Source organism: Megalobrama amblycephala, linkage group LG20 (genome assembly GCF_018812025.1).
Source record: "Megalobrama amblycephala isolate DHTTF-2021 linkage group LG20, ASM1881202v1, whole genome shotgun sequence".
NCBI classification, from domain to species: Eukaryota; Metazoa; Chordata; class Actinopteri; order Cypriniformes; family Xenocyprididae; genus Megalobrama; species Megalobrama amblycephala.
The window spans coordinates 29,863,363-29,880,852 of NC_063063.1; the positions used below are offsets into that span (position 1 = coordinate 29,863,363).

The following is a 17,490-nucleotide window of genomic DNA, read 5'->3' on the forward strand; positions in this document are numbered from 1 at the left end:
AATCACAATGGTTTATTAAATCTTACCATACTGTGTTGCGCAACACCATATCTAGTGTTTAGCTGACTCTTACTGTATGGTGCATCATGGGAATACTGCCTTTCTTTCTTTGTTTCTTTCAAACTACATTTCTTTAAGTAGTCTGAGTGGCTTTAGACTGTTGCTATGCCATTGCTATGGTGTTCTGAGTGGCTTTAGACTGTTGCTATGCTGTTGCTAGGGTGGTCTGTTGCTATGCCATTCTGAGCGACTGTAGACTGTTGCTATGTTGTTGCTAGGGTGGTCTGAGTGGTTTTAGACTGTTGCTATGCTGTTGCTAGAGTGGTCCGAGTGGCTTTAGACTGTTGCTATGCCATTCTGAGTGACTGTAGACTGTTGCTATGCTGTTGCTAGGGTGGTCTGAGTGGCTTTAGGCTGTTGTTATGTACACAGCAACAGCACAGCTGTCCTCATTAAGACACATGATTTGAGGAACATTTAGGACTAGTTACAAGCTAAAGTTCAATACAAAGGGTTAAAGGTTTGTTCAAATCACTAACCCACTAAATCACTATGAGCAATAGTAATAATATAATTGCCTTGCCTGCTTTCTTTCCTTATCTATTTTTTTATTGTTGTTGTTGTAGGATTTTTGATAGCATGTGTTTTCTTTTCATAAAGGGTTTTGGCTCAAACAGTCTGGTGTGGAAACCGGCGGTCCGCTGGAGAGCAGATTGAGGAGGACAGGGTCAGGGATCCGGAGGTGTTCCTCAGAGGTTTGGACTTACATGCCTTCAGGGCTCAACGTGTCTGTTGCGCTGACTAGTAATCTGAGCTGCAATCTAAACGCTTAAAACGCACAGAGGTGCATCATGGGTGGTTTCTGCTCTCCTGGTGGCCCTCGTTTGACCGCCTCTCCTCTAAAGCTGTTGACACAAGATCATCCAGCAATCGCTGTGGGCGGAGATCAGTGATACGATGGGATCTTAACTACAGGTCTGGTTTAGGTAAAATAGAAGGTCTGAAAGAAGCAGAGGCAGGAAAGAAATGTAGGCTGTGTGTCAATCATGAGTTTAAAATATATGCTTTAAACCACTCAGGCGACTGTGAAGATGTCTCAGACATACTGTTATAAAAAAAATGTCTTTTATCAATATTAACACTTAAATGATTAGAACGTTCAGTGTGTCACATGATCAACTTCTAAATTCAAATGTGTTTTATTCACATTAGATACACATTGTAAAGTTTACTCTATTCCTCTCCCAGTTTACCGGCCAGTTACTTTCATGTATTTGGGGAGAAGTGGATAAATTTACGTGTTGTAAATCCGACCGATCCGATTCTTGCAGCGTAAACTAACATGGCGATGCCCATTGTTGTTATAGATCAACTAACATGATCACTTTAAAGGAGTTTAAATGACAAAACATTCACTTACACACATTTGACAAATGGAATATCAGTCATTTTATGTTTATTAATAAAAAAGGAAAAATACAATTGAAGCAATACATCAGTCATCTGGCAGCGGTGTATCACGTGACAAGCATGACACGTCGCCATGAAAATTATAAGGTAATTCGTTCATAAATAATGGTCGACTCAAAAAACTCATACTGGGGGCTCAGCTAGAATATTTTAAACTTATGTGTGAAAGGGTTAATCAACATTTCTCATGTTTTATTTACCATCTTTGAATAATTCTTCCCAAAGTTTCTTGCAATGTATTATGAAATTGCAATTTCTGTGAAGGATACGTGTGATGCTGCCTTCAAATCTGATGCAAACAGGGCTTGACAATAACACCCGCCAACCCGCCAAATGTGGTAGGACTCCTACTAGCCACTTTGGAGGGTTGAATTTTATATATAATATGTACATTTTTCAATTGTAGTCTTTTAAAAAGGTATCTGAAAATGTTGGTTGGCAAGAATATCAATTTTTCGATACATATCGATACTGAAATCTCTGAAATGCTTCCAATACTCATTTTGCGCAGAACAGATGCACAGTACCAGCTTCGCTTTCTCTCTCTGATCTCTCCGACAGCGAGTTGACACACAAACCTGCCTCCCCTCACTCGTTTCATTTGCTCCGGATGAATATTGTTGGTGTTACAGGGCTTGAATTTCGGCATGGGATTGCACGTATTTCTCATAATTTTACTCATTCCCACAGATTCTGTGCTCACACCAAAAGTGCGCGCACATAAAGAGTTCTTTTTCGCTGCTTACTGTGCTTAAACTATCAAATCCAAACAAAATAATGTCAAAATGCCAGTCTTGGTCATGTAAACACAGTCAGTTATGTTTTAAGTGAACGTAAACAGTTGAGAAAGAAAACGCATGTGTAACAGTATATTGGATCTGTGCATCAGGTCTTAAAGTGACCGCAGCCTAATAAACCTGCGGCCAAATTATGAGATAATATTAAAAATATCTAGATGGCAGTTTTTCCCTATGGTATCGATGTCAAAATTGTGGCCAGTGAAAATGCTGAGTGGCTAGTAACTTTGGAAAACCACTAGCCACAGTGGCTGTTGAACAAAAAAGTTCCATGCAAAACAGACCAAAGAACCCTTAGCAAACTGCCTACATTGGTAGCTTGTTAGGTTTAGTAACAGAGCCTACATTTTTGTAAGGGAATGTCTCAAAAATGTCTCAAGACATAAACAATTCCACCTGATTCAGCTCCTCAGTCAAACCAAGAGTTTTCTGACAAACATCAACCCACCAGCTTAAATGAAACACTTCTCCAAGGAGAATAACAGGGGCTTGTTACAGGAAGTGCATGTGTTCTGTAGGCGTAGGGTTAAATCTGGATGGAAACTGTGCTTGCTTGTAATCTTACCGTGACATTGGGTATGGTGGTGACGGCACTTCCATCCTCCAGGTAGTGTGTTTCTGTGTAGTGACTAGCAAACAACCCTCTGCAACACAAACACACAAACAAGTTCCACTCACTCATTTCCTTCAAAATTAAGTGTTTATTTTCTTAGTTTCATGTTCCTGGTCTTATTGTGAACAATGCATTGTTTGTCTTCAAAGCTTGCTCATCTCTGAAACTAATTTTCTTTTTCAGCAGACATCGTTAAAATGAAGTTCCGTCCACTGTCATTCAGAAATGTTACATTATGAGTTGAGTTCAAAATTTTGTGGTGTGAAACTAAGCGCCTAGATCCTCCTTTTTTCCCATATAATCCGATCAGCTGCAAATGATCACAGATCAAAGACAGGCTACAGAGATCCCCTCAGCCTGTGAAAGGATGCCCTAATTCTCTCTCTTCCTCTCTCTCTCCCTGCTGAGATAATGTTCTGATCAGACCATTACAAACATCTGCACTCGATCGGCCTTCATGCAGCTGTGCTTTCTTAACCAGAACCTGCCCGAGAGAAAGTGACGAACTCATGAAGACAATTACAGCACTGCTGAGTCAGATAAAAACAACCTCCCCGAAAAACACACAGACTTCTGACAGTACAAGTCCGGTTCACTTCATTACGCCCGTCAACTTTTCCAGGAAGAGACTGCCTACGTTTGGGACGGGTTAATCTAAAATTGATGACAACACACTAAAAATCAGTTCATTCTGTGGTCTGTAGAATACAATGTGGAAATCATTCTGATTACTGTATACTACACATTACACACTAGTTCTCAACTTCCAGAAGAAATGTGCTGTTCTCGCCAAACTTCACCCTAAATCGAATTAGATGATCTTAAAGCCGACTCCATATGGAGGGCAGAGTGACATTAGTTAGAACAGGGAAATCAATGAAAACCTTGCAGTGAATTTACAATGTTTTCAAGAGACACTTTAAGTTAAAAATAGCTTTTAGTATCTAAGAAAACCTCATGGAGGTACATTTCTGCACCCTCAATAACTAAAAAATGAATTTAATTGATTTTTTTAAAAGATTAGACAGATCTTATTATTGAACGTTAATGTCTAATGCATTGTTCTGACAGCAGGAAAATTACTTTCTGATTTATGTTTATTATAAATCCAATATTTCTTATTCTGGATCCCATCCTGAATGCTGATTGGTCACTACATCATTCCATCTGTGCTTACATTGAGTATCGTTAAGAAGTTTGGGGTTGGTAAGATGTTTCATGTTTTTATGAAAGACGCTTATTTTGAAAGACGTACCATTTATTTCATGAAAAATACAGTAAAAACAGTAAAAAATGTGAAATATTATTACAATTTTAAATAATTTTCTATTGTAATATATTGAATATTCAGCATCATTACTACTTATATTCAGCATCATTAATCATTCTAATATGCTGATTTGCTGCTCAAAGAAACATTTGTGATTATTCAATGTTGAAAACTGTTCATATTTTTGTGGAAACCATGAAATTTTTTTTCAGGATTCTTTGATAAATAGAAAGCTCAAAAGAACAGCATTTATTTGAAATAGAAATCTTTTAAAACATTATAAATGTCTTTGCTGTCAGTTCTGTTCTATTTAATGCATCTTTGCTGCATATTATTATTATAAATAATAATAATAATAAACTAAACCAAACTTATGAGTGTGCTCAATTTATCTTCTGTGCAATCAAGTCAAGGAATGTTTTATCTTCTTAATGAATTCACTCATGTTTGAATCATGTTTGAGATCTTAATATTCATAATATGCATTCATTTATTTTTAAAAAAGCAATAAGGCACTTGAGGTTGTGTGAATATAAGATTTTTAAAGGGGTTGCAGGAACTCAGCCGTGACTCTATTCATACTGCAGCCCGACCTCTTGTCCCTTATCGCTTAATTATAATGGATGTGTGTTTAATTGGTCTCACCTCGCACTATTCACGGCTTACAAGACTGTTTCGCATAGTAAATGGGATTAAAAACACATGTAACTACAAAACAGTGTTTGGCAGTGGTGTCTAAAAAACAAGGAAGAGATGAGATGTCTTGAAATCTGCCATGTGATCACAGATGTTCTGACAGATGCTGCTCTTCTGATCACACATGCAGCAGAAGCAGCATTTACAAGCACAAAGTCTTGAAGGAGCAGAAAGACCGATCTGAGGTCCGAACCTCGGCCGTAATGATTCCCTCTGGTGGGTTTGGAGGCATATGGTTGAGGCAGGAAGGTCAACTCAACATGCTTGATTGTCTACAGATGCTAGAGACTTGAATTGTCAAAGGCCAAAAATAGAATTTATCCTTTTTTTCAAGCGTTTAGCTTAGTAAAAAATATTTACAAATCTTGAACTTTGCTCGGGGTTCAACTTCCATTACTTTTCAATGACTTTTCCAGTTATTTGTCAAGGTTTTTATTCAAGGATTTTACAGAGATTGCACTCACAAAGAAAAAAAAAATATTGCCAATGAAATTTGAATATACTATAAAAATGAAAAATGAATATACTAGAAACTTTTAAGACTTTCCAAGGCCTGGAAATGACAATTTTAAAGGGGTGGTTGATTATGATTTCACTTTTTTAACTTTAGTTACTGTGTAATTTTGCAGTTTGAGCATAAACAACATCTGCAAAGTTACAACGCTCAAAGTTCAATGCAAAGGGAGATATTTTCTTTTACAGAATTGTCTGTTTAAGGACTACAACAAACGGTTGGTAGGGACTACAACGAGCTTCATCCCGGGTTAGTGACATCACTAACCCTATAATTTACATAAACCCTGCCTTTGAGAACACGCAACAAAGAGGGCGAGGCCATGTGGGCTGAACACCGTTACTGACAATCCTCATTTTGGCTGCGTGAGATTCTCCAGCTTTGTTGTTGTTGAGCTGTTAAAGCTCCGCCCTCTTCTGGAAAGGGGGCCGGGAGCAGCAGCTCATTTGCATTTAAAGGGACACGCACAAAAACTGCGTGTTTTTGCTCACACCCAAATAGGGACAAAATTGAAAAGCTAAAATACAAATCCGATTCCAAAAAAGTTGGGACACTGTACAAATTGTGAATAAAAACAGAATGCAATGATGTGGAAGTTTCAAATTTCAATATTTTATTCAGAATACAACATAGATGACATATCAAATGTTTAAACTGAGAAAATGTATAATTTTAAGGGAAAAATAAGTTGATTTTAAATTTCATGGCATCAACACATCTAAAAAAAGTTGGGACAAGGCAATGTTTACCACTGTGTGGCATCCTCTCTTATAACGTCTGGAGACTGAGGAGACAAGGTGCTCAAGTTTAGGAATAGAAATGTTGTCCCATTCTTGTCTAATACAGGCTTCTAGTTGCTCAACTGTCTTAGGTCTTCTTTGTCGCATCTTCCTCTTTATGATGCGCCAAATGTTTTCTATGGGTGAAAGATCTGGACTGTAGATTGGCCATTTCAGTACCCGGATCCTTCTTCTACGCAGCCATGATGTTGTAATTGATGCAGTATGTGGTCTGGCATTGTCATGTTGGAAAATGCAAGGTCTTCCCTGAAAGAGATGACGTCTGGATGGGAGCATATGTTGTTCTAGAACTTGGATATACCTTTCAGCATTGATGGTGCCTTTCCAGATGTGTAAGCTGCCCATGCCACACGCACTCATGCAACCCCATACCATCAGAGATGCAGGTTTCTGAACTGAGCGCTGATAACAACTTGGGTTGTCCTTGTCCTCTTTAGTCCGGATGACGTGGCGTCCCAGTTTTCCAAAAAGAACTTCAAATTTTGATTCGTCTGACCACATAACAGTTTTCCACTTTGCCACAGTCCATTTTAAATGAGCCTTGGCCCAGAGAAAACGCCTGCGCTTCTGGATCATGTTTAGATATGGCTTCTTTTTTGACCTATAGAGTTTTAGCCGGCAACGGCGAATGGCACGGTGGATTGTGTTCACCGACAATTTTCTGGAAGTATTCCTGAGCCCATGTTGTGATTTCCATTACAGTAGCATTCCTGTATGTGATGCAGTGCCGTCTAAGGGCCCGAAGATCACGGCATCCAGTATGGTTTTCCGGCCTTGACCCTTACGCACAGAGATTGTTCCAGATTCTCTGAATCTTTGGATGATATTATGCACTGTAGATGATGATAACTTCAAACTCTTTGCAATTTTTCTCTGAGAAACTCCTTTCTGATATCGCCGCAGCATTGACCTAATAAGTTGCAAATTGGTCCTCCAGCTGTTCCTTATATGAACATTTAACTTTTCCGGCCTCTTATTGCTACCTGTCCCAACTTTTTTGGAATATGTAGCTCTCATGAAATCCAAAATGAGCCAATATTTGGCATGACATTTCAAAATGTCTCACTTTCAACGTTTGATATGTTATCTATATTCTATTGTGAATAAAATATAAGTTTATGAGATTTGTAAATTATTGCATTCCTTTTTTATTCACAATTTGTACAGTGTCCCAACTTTTTTGGAATCGGGTTTGTAAATGATCTGTGGGGTATTTTGAGCTGAAACTTCACAAACACATTCTGGGGACACCAGAGACTTATATTACATCTTTAAAAAGGGGCATTATAGGTCCACTTTAACATTTTCAATGACCGTGGGAATCTGCAGCGCATTTCCATTAAAAGGAACATCTAATACCTTCCATAAACTACTAAACAAAACTACTTCTTCTCTACTGAATCAATCAATAATGTTTTTCAACCATTAAACTAAAGAGGACGATGAAAACCATGTGTGCCCTTCATAATGGAAGATTAATCATTTAGCAGATGCATTTATTCAAATCAGCTTACAAATGAGGAAAAATACAAACACATTAATCATTAGAAAAACTTCCAAAAATAAAATCAGCAAGAGAAATACTAAATGTATTTTGCATTTACAAATGGAAAACTTAGTTTTAGTCCCTCTACTAGTAGACAATCAGTCCAACAGTCGCCTACCAGACCCAAAAAATGATCTCGTCATTATTTACTCATACTATAATTTTAGAAGACTTGGAATATAGTCACATGGACCAATTTTATGGTACTTTTTTGACCTTTTGTGGAGCTTTCAGTGTTCACACAGCATTGAATTTTAATTTTTGGGTGAACTTAAACCAGTACGCCACATCATCCCACCACTACATAAGCAAGATCCATCCCAACTCCTCATTACATCTCATTAGATCATCATATGGCATCACCACCATGTCCTTGAGAAGATCTAGCTCCAGTACGACAAACATTCAGTCATGAAACTGGCTAAAAGAGAGGTTAAAAATGACAAACAACCGACAATGTTTCTGTGGCCATTTTCTAATTTATTTTTCAATTATTCACACGAGCAGAAACCAAACAGAGCGAAAGATTACGAAGGAGAAAAAAAACGAGAAATAATTCTACCTTTCATGCTGTGGAAAGATGACTGCAGCAAAGCCACAAGCAGGAAAAACTAATCAAATCATCAGTCACTAGGGGAAAAAGACACAGCAGGGCGCTGTTGTTTCCCCTGGTCACTTAATGTTTTGTGTTCTCGCAAGATAGAAAACTAGAAAGGGACATGACAGGAGTTGGCAGAATAAAAACAACAACAGAGGTTTCTCTTTCAGGCAAAGAGTTAAAGGAACAGTTCACCCCAATATGTAAATTTTTTACTCACCCTCATGTCATTTAAATTTGAATGCTGTTAATCTTTCTCTTCATAGTCTTTAACACTTAGTAATTGCATCTGTCAAGCTTCAAAAACAAGGACAAAAAAACACCTTAAAACCATTAGAAGCAGTCCAAAGTGTGTTATAGTCACACAACAACATTATGTGATGAACAGACTGAAAATAAAACCTTTATTCACTTATATCTTGAAGCTTGGAGAGTTTTGCCTGAATTCATGAATTTCCATTATCATTAAATAACCTACATTATGTCACTTCAAAAAGACTATTTCATTGGTACAAGGGGAAGAGCTTTGTAAAGATTCTTAACGAAAAAAGTCTTCTTCAAGAAAGAAAACAGCATGAATGTCAGGTTGGAACAAGATGAGGGTAAATTATGACAGAATCAGCTATTCTTTTACCATTGCACCCCTGGCAGCTTTAAATGAAGAGCAAACAAACTGGAGCACATGAACCTAATTTTATTTACATGTGCATCCTGATTCCAATAGTGAAGTAACAGAGACACACACATCCAGACTGGAAGCCGGCCATTCGCTAGAGAAAGAAAGACAGACAAAAGAGAGGAACGAACGACAAGGGGGGTTGGAGGGGGACAGAGTAACAGCCCAAATTATTTTCCAGGCCTTGGCTGACTAAACGTGAATTCAGCTGCAGTGAACTCGTGCCCAGCAAGAAGAAAACACAGTTTTCTCATGCTACTTGGGAGAAATCAGGTCACGGCTCGTTCCAGAGCGTCTCCTCTTGCACAAAAATGAGTTCTTCTTTATCATCTTACACATCTGGAGTGTGCTCTTATCTGACAATTGGAAGATGGATTAGTAATGCAGAGTCTCTATTAAATACCTCTGTTTAGCATGCTAAATGAATAACACCTCAAACCATGTGGCATGTTGGGAAGAGGTATGTTGGTACTTTTATAAGCAATTGTGCTAGGTGAAAGATTAAAAAAAAAATCCCACAGAATTACATATAGAGACCAGAACAGACTTGGGGCAATATGAAAATGGACATGTTGTGTTTCCATGTTTTATGGGGACTTTCCATAGACATAATGATTTTTATGCTGTACAAACTGTATATTATATCTCCTAACTCTAATTCTAGGGCCCTATAAAATCCGTTTTATTTTTTCCCAAATTCCGTTTTTTCCGTTTTAATTTTTCTGGATTCCGTTTTTTTTTTTCTGTTTTATTTATTTTTTGACTCCATTTTAATGGTTACATTACATTTTAGTAATCAAAAAGCATGTCTAATTTATTGAAATAATGAATCTTGTCCAATTTACCAACAATTTAATAAAAGTTTAACAAAAAAATTACATTTTTTTAGGGCTCTACGTTTTATTCTTTCCCCTCAAATTTTATTTTTACCAAATTTACCAAATTTCTGGATTCATTTTAATGGTTTAATTCCATTTTAATAATCAAAAAGCATGTTTAATTAATTTAATTCTTAAAAACAACAATATTAATTAATTAAAAAAAATATATTTTTATGCTTTTTTTTTTTTCTTCAGAAGTTTGTGCATTTAAATTTTGCAATCAAATGAACGCATACCATTTAATTTATCTTTTAATCATGAAATTAAACTCTTTTGTCAAACAGTGTGCTGCACAACAGAGCTTTACTGTTAAAATTAAAACATGGAAGAAACACAGAGATTATTGTTTAAAATATATTTTAATAATTTATTATTAAATTAATTTATCTAAATTCTACTGTACAACAGTAATATGTTTCTGTCAAGTTAAATCGAACTTTTATTTTGACGGTTTGCCTAGAGCTTTGAGTTTCTCTGTGTTTATGACGGTAGTTTTCTCAAATGCTGATGAAGTGACTTTCAGAGCAGCTCTGGAGATGAATTCGTGCGTTCATATATTGAGGCGACAGAGGACGAAAACACCGCGAGCGTCGCATGTGATCAGCGTGCGTGCGGCGGTGTGAGGTAAATGAAACTGCGCTTCTTTCAGAGGCACACAGGAATGCAGGATTCATGTTTAAATAGTCTTTTTGTGGTTTAATATTCAGTCACTAGTCTATATCCCAAATTAAATTTACGTGTACTGACTGCTTTTAATTCATTCATCAAAAATTTGACAAATTCCGTGACATTCCGCGTTATATAGTAAATTCCGTTTTTATGACTGGATTCCGCGATTCCGTGATCACAGAAATTATAGGGCCCTATAATTCTACACATCACAGAAAACTTTCTGCATTTTTAGATTTTCAAAAAACATCACTTAGTATGCTTTATAAGTTATTTTCCTCGTGGGGACCAAAAAATGTCCCCACAAGAACAAGGACTTTGGATGTTGCCATTATGTAGGGATATTTTGTCCCCAAAATGTAGGGTATACCTGAAGACAAAGGCAAATATAACCTATAATAATCTGTGATGATGTCTACACTGGATGCGGCGGAGGTGCACAATGCAACACAACAAATCCCCGACAATAAACTGATGCCCCGTTCTAATTTTGATGTACTTCTGACACGACGAACACATAGATTTGCAATGGTCACATTGGTATCATTCAGTTCCTTCTACCTGAAGATCAGATTCATTATGCCGGAAACGAAGCTGGCCATAGGGGGTCTGTGTAGAGAACTTGAGCTCTGGTTCTCGTGGTCTTTGCTGAGGATCTGTGCCGATGGCTGTCGTGTGATCACAGAAGTCTTAACATGAATCAATTACCTCAACTTGCACAATGTAAAGTCCGATGAGGTCATTTCATGCCAGAGTTAACACACGTTTCCCGAATCAAACATCTGCTCTGGAACTAATGTAAAACATCACATCCAGACCATCTAGAAGAGAGACCAACACTCATACCAAAACCTGAAATGTAACGAAAAATTGATTATTTAAGGTGAATATGCTTCGCTCTGGACCCTGACAGATGTGTATGTTGCCAATTACAGAAACTCTATTTTAGGAATTTATAGGCCTTAAAGGAATGTTCTGGGTTCAATACAAGTACAGCATGTGTGGCATAACGTCAATCACCACAGACAATAATTTAAAAAATATTAAAAACGGAGGTTACAGGTTTGGAAAAACCAAAGCATACTTTCAGCAAAGCATACCATTTTTTGCAATTTTCTAAATTATAAAGCAAATTAATGTTGTCATCAGCAGGGTCAGTTCTCAACTTTCTCATGAAGGTATCTACTTTCTAAATGACTCATAGGAATAAAGCAAATAACATTTGTGCTGATGGGAGAACTGTTGACTTGGAATGCAATAATCCATGGAAATATTCAGAGGTTGATGTAATGACATCCCATGGCAAGACAGTGACTGCTGCCAGTTCGTAAGCTTTAGCTAATGAGGAACGTTACACCCTTGGACCGGACGAAGGACTGCTTGTCTCATCGCAGGACTGAACTATTCCAACATGAGCTGGAATGAAGGCAGATGTAGTATACTGGGTCACGGAAAACACCTGAGGACCAGAAACTGCTCAACTCTGAAGAAAAGAAACCCACCTAAGGGTGTCAAGAGGTCAGAGGTCAAGGTGTCACATGATTTATTTCAATGCACAAGGGAACAATAAAACAACTCAAAAGAGCATTAAAAATGATGAAAAAAAACATAAAAACCTGCACATGTCACTAGTGCTGGAAAAGCAGCAAAAGCCTCTGAGAACCGAAGAACTATTTAGGAAGAATTACTGAAAAATGAAGACATGAAGACTCAAAGCAACAACCGATCACCTTCACGGTTCATCAAGAGGAAGTAAAAGAAATGGTCGAAACAAAACACACTGACTTTAAAACAAGCAGAAAGTAGAAAATATATCAGACTTATTATTTCTATATTTTCCCATCTCTATATTGTCATATTGTTATGGGTTTTATTTCAGATGTCATTTTAAAATGAATGTCTTCATATTTATTTAATACTTTTAGTGATTTATGAATGCATCATCAATAAACACATTTGAAATGTACCCATAGGAAATTTGTTGCTTAGACATTGCTTTTACAGTTTTGGAGACTTAATGGAGGCCTCAATTTTGAGTCTCAACACTGTAAAAAGAAATAAAATAAAAAAAAAACTTAAAATGCGCTCATGTGGTAACATCTGTTTTAAAGTAAATAGTTTTATGCAAGTCAAAAATATTGTTTAATTGCATTAAATTAACACCCACAAAAGTAATTGAGGGTCAGATCAAGTAAATTTATGTCCTTCAACTTTTTCTTAAATTCTTCCAATTCCTTCAGAGAAACAAAAACAGACATAAAATATAGCTGCAAGCAACTGAGACAAAGACACTGCATGTCAACTTTGAAGTCAATCAGAACAACAGTACTGCAGTTAGAGCCACACACGACCTGTGTTTCTGATTTTCCTAAGGTGGTTTTGTCTCGATCGGACTAACGGTTTCAAAGATACAGTATATTCAAAATGACCGATACCCAAAATGGTAAATATGGGAAAATTGGATATCATTTGACTTGGCATGATGACCTGAATCTAACGAGACCTTTTATGATTTTTGGACAGAATTTATAAGCAAAAATAGGCCATTTTTCGTATCTCCAGACCAGTAGGTGGTGCTGCACCGAAACACAGCATTTAACCTCAGGTCATGCTTGTGATGACATGGACCAAATTTGGTCTGAATAAAATAAAGTGTTGAGGAGATAGAGCCTTACGTCCATTTTCACAATCACTACGTAAAATTCGTTCGCATGTTTTTCGAAAACGTTTGACGAATCATCTTGAATGCCACAACTTTTTGTTGGCATGGTCTGAAGATGATCTGGTTCAGTTGTCATGAAAATCGGAGCAATGGCCTAGGAGGAGTTAGAAAAGAGTAGGTTTTTTGGAAAATTCAAAATGGCAGAAAATTTTCATGATGGAAAATTACATCATATGGTCTAATTCAGTGGTCCCAAACTTTTTAGCGTGGAGTATCCCCTGAAGGCATTACCATCCTTCCACATACCCCCTCTGTTCCACTTCGACTGCAGTGACACCTTTACCATTAAGGGACGATATTTGCCCCCTAAATTGATTTTCCAGTGCATTTTTTACCTTTATGAATAACTTTATAAAATAAATAATGTTTTAAATAAAAATGTTCAATAGAGAAATATGCAATGATGGTAAAACTAAGTAAAATTTTTAAATATTAAACTAAAACCGCCAGTAGGTGGCAGCAAGTCACTGTTTTTATGAGTGAGTCATCGAGTCATTCATTCAGTAACGAAAAATTGGCTGTGAATGAATCATTGAATCGACTCTCACAATTCGTTCAAAGCCGCAGAATTTTCGCGAAACACAGACGTGTGTTGTAGTTCTGCTGTGGTTTTCGTTATTATTTCATTGCAAAATAGAGTAAATACTGGCAGTACTGTGTTTAAAATGTGCGTTTTATTTTTTGACCTGTTGTATAATAATGTCACGTTTGCAGTCATGTGGATATTTGGGAACAATTGCATTCTTGCTCGTTATCATCATTAAATACAAGAACTCACACAAGGTATGTTTTTGTACCGGAGAAAGTTTGAGTCTTAAATCAAAATTAATTCATTATCTGTGTCTATATTTGTTCTTCATGCAAGTAAGTGCTAAATCCCTACTTTTACAAAGGTGCATTGTCAAGAACGACAGTAATTTAGCGAGATTTAAGGCAGCAGATTCGGCACGCAATCTATCATATGCATGCTGCTTGTGTGGACATTCATTTTTGACCGCAAATGATGAGGTAATTTGATTAAATGTACTGGATTTACGACATTTTGGCAGTTAGAAATACATGCTCTATTTTAATATTGTTTTAATGTAGAATTAAATGAACTACTCAGCAATTTGTTTGCGTACCCCCTTTTGTCACCTCGCGTACCCCAGTTTGGGAACCACTGGTCTAATTGAATCGTCTTGAGTCAAAGAATCAGAGAATTATGTTTCTAACCCATATGGTTAAAAAGTTAGCATAAACATGAGCAAAACTTTGGACAGGTAGTGGTGCCAGAAGCATTGATTTAGAATCTCCAAAATTGGTGTGGTTAATGTTGGGACTGACCTCTATCAGTGTGCCAAATTTCATATCTCTCCCTCAAGCTGTTCTACGGGCTGCCATAGACTTCCCTACACACCTTCGGTGCTTGGCCCCTAATGACTAAGTTATTGATATACAGTTAGAGTAAAGACCTAGAAAACCATTTGATCAAACAATGTTGAGATATGTGTAAGATTACTAGTCTTTCTCAGGAGAAACATCTGAGAAGCAAAAGCCCTGATTTGTTCTCCATAGGAGAAACAGTTGAAACCTCTTTGTGATTTTTTTATTCCAATGTGTATGATGTGATTTCAAATATGATGTTTATCAATGATGTATTTCTCCGCTGGCGGTCGTTGTACCGGCAAACAGAACAAATAAACTGCTCTTCATGAAACACCAAACCCACAAGAATAGGGAAGTACAAAACGCAAACTCTTCTCTGAAGTGTATCCATTAATGCGGGATCTTTGGGCACATCTGGCCACATTAACACGTCTGTCATCGCGCACGCAAACATTACGAGTCTGGTTGTGCACGTTTCCTTAAATCACAATTCTTTTCATCTGTGATTTGGGTTGCAATCTTTGCCACAAACACCCTCTCTGAGACCAATGGAGAACTTTTAGAAGCAGGAAGAAATAAAACCAAAAATAAAATCATAAATCAAAAGGTTATAGCAAGGTTAGCGTCTTTCATTCGTGACAAACATCTCTGGTTAATGATCTCAGCACTCTCTCAGAGAAACATGTTAACAAAAGTAAGCGCATGCAAAAATATCGGGATAAATTCAGAGCTCCTGGATGGCATCCCACAGATGCTAACACTTACAACTCATTTTGCAGTGGATTTGCTCTTCGGACACTTGCGCAATGAACATCATCACATAAAATTGAAATCAAAGAGTCCAAATTACGTTTTTGGTAGTGTGAGAGTCTATGAAGTCACGGCCAAAGGTACCGAATTAGCCTGCACGTCAAGCCAAGGTCTAAACCCTTCTCAATCCCAATCAATCACGGCAATTCCTGGAAGATCTTTCATCTACTTCTTGTATATTGGGCCCAACTGTTGTTCTCCCTTTGGGCCTCAGCATGTTCATTACATCCGTTTTGACAAAACATTCGGACGGTCTACCTTTCAACCAGCTTCACATCTGCTAAAAGTAGCAAGAATATGATATATGAAAATTATCCTGCTCCGTGAGCCAGTCACTACCATCTGGGAATACTTTATTTACTGATTCATTTGAACAGCATATACTGTAAGACATGCCAGTTCTGTCTCAACTGCTCATCTGGCATCTAATAAAAATGCTGAATTAAACGAAAATCACCACAAACAGCGTGAGAAATCTGTTTAGAAGGAATAATTCATGAAAAAGTGAAGATTCTGTCATCATTTACTCACCTCAGCCTACTTCAGTGGAATCTGGAAGCTGCTCCATACATGAAAAAGACATGGGAAATTGACAAAAACCCCATGCATTTTTCACAAAAGTAGTAAAAAGAAAGACATGAGAAAATGTGTTTTAACCCTTATTTGACAACATAATTGCAATGACACTGCATTCTGGTGATGCAGAAATGATCTGCCAGCATTGTGATAACAATGAAAATCAAATCTGGAATGGTTTTACGTTTCGCTCCATGTGCTGAATCATAAGTGATCCATTTGGTTGTGTGTCATGCTGAACCTTGATTCCTGGAAACCCCTACAGAGCGCTGTCTAGACGAGTCCTTCGGTTCGGGAGGAAAAACAGTGTTTTGTCCTCATAATTCACCTGAAGCCAAATGAACAATGCATCGTGTCCGGAACCACTCAAGTGTCCTTCACTCCACTACTCAAAAAACATTTCATTTGCGCTCAAGGAGTCCGTGTTTGTGTGTTTCTAAATGAACAATCTTTCTACGAATGCAAATGTGTATGAACCAGAAGAACCACGTTGTGTATATTCATGAAAACTCTGTACTGGAACTAATGACTTCAAACCTTCGGCCTCATTATTCTTCTGAAGCAGCAAATGCATGCATAAAAGAACAGTTTCTAAACAAATTAATTCATAAAACACCCATTTCACCTCTTTCTTTACACCATCACTTCTGAATCACTTCTAAAAACCTAAAAAGTGGAGATAACAATAAAAATCAAACCAATGGAGTTTTATTCTCAGCATGCAGAAGTGTTTCAACTAAAATTTGCATGATCAACAAATCGCAATATATTAGGGGTGTAACGGTACACAAAAATTACGTTTCGGTACGTAACTGGGTATTGAAGTCACTGTTCGGTACGGATTCAGTAAAGCAGGAGGGAGAAAACTAAACATAAAACTGCGTTTTTTTCTTTTTTAAACAGTAGTTTACTGAACAAATTGTGTCTCTGTCTTTAAATAAATTCAATTATAATTAAATTTTTCTTAAGTTGAAAAAAATCTATCTCTGCTAATGCTGTAAACTATATAGGGAGCCCTAACTTGCACATTACTATAATATTAAAGGTTACAATTAACAACAGAGCCCAAATTATTAAATTAAGTTGCTATTTAATTTTAGATATAATAATAAAACACATTCAAATTGTATGCAAACATGTAAATTGCATATAAGGCAGTTTTTGCATTAACTTTTGCATTAACAGTTTTGCATTAACGTTATCTGTTTCTACTCCAATTCAATGTTAAAATATATTAATTTACACAGTGGCCATCATAACTTGTTTTCATGACAGATTTATTTAAACATACATTAAACATATACATTAAATGATCAAGACAGGTTAAGTAAAATATAATGAATATATCAGCTAATATAGTGCATATATATAACGAAAGAGTTCATTTCTCTAGCGAACTACAAGCTGTGGACACTGAATGGCATTTCTGAGGTAAATGCTACGTGACATTGTGCTTACAAGCTGTTAGCTTTAGCTTAGCTTTC

The 17,490-nt window shown here is 36.9% G+C and overlaps 1 protein-coding gene across 2 annotated transcripts in view; it reads right to left on the reverse strand.

Annotated features, from left to right (window-relative positions):
- The window catches only part of LOC125255463 (disintegrin and metalloproteinase domain-containing protein 12), a 132,585-nt gene that overhangs the window by 67,760 nt on the left and 47,335 nt on the right, over positions 1-17,490 (reverse strand). Inside the window, exon 4 of one of the 2 annotated variants that reach the window (XM_048170749.1) lies at positions 2,833-2,911. In XM_048170749.1, coding sequence (XP_048026706.1) covers positions 2,833-2,911 — 79 coding nt within the window. Of the gene's footprint in view, positions 1-2,832; positions 2,912-17,490 lie in introns of those variants that run through there. The other variant, XM_048170750.1, reaches the window with a different exon arrangement.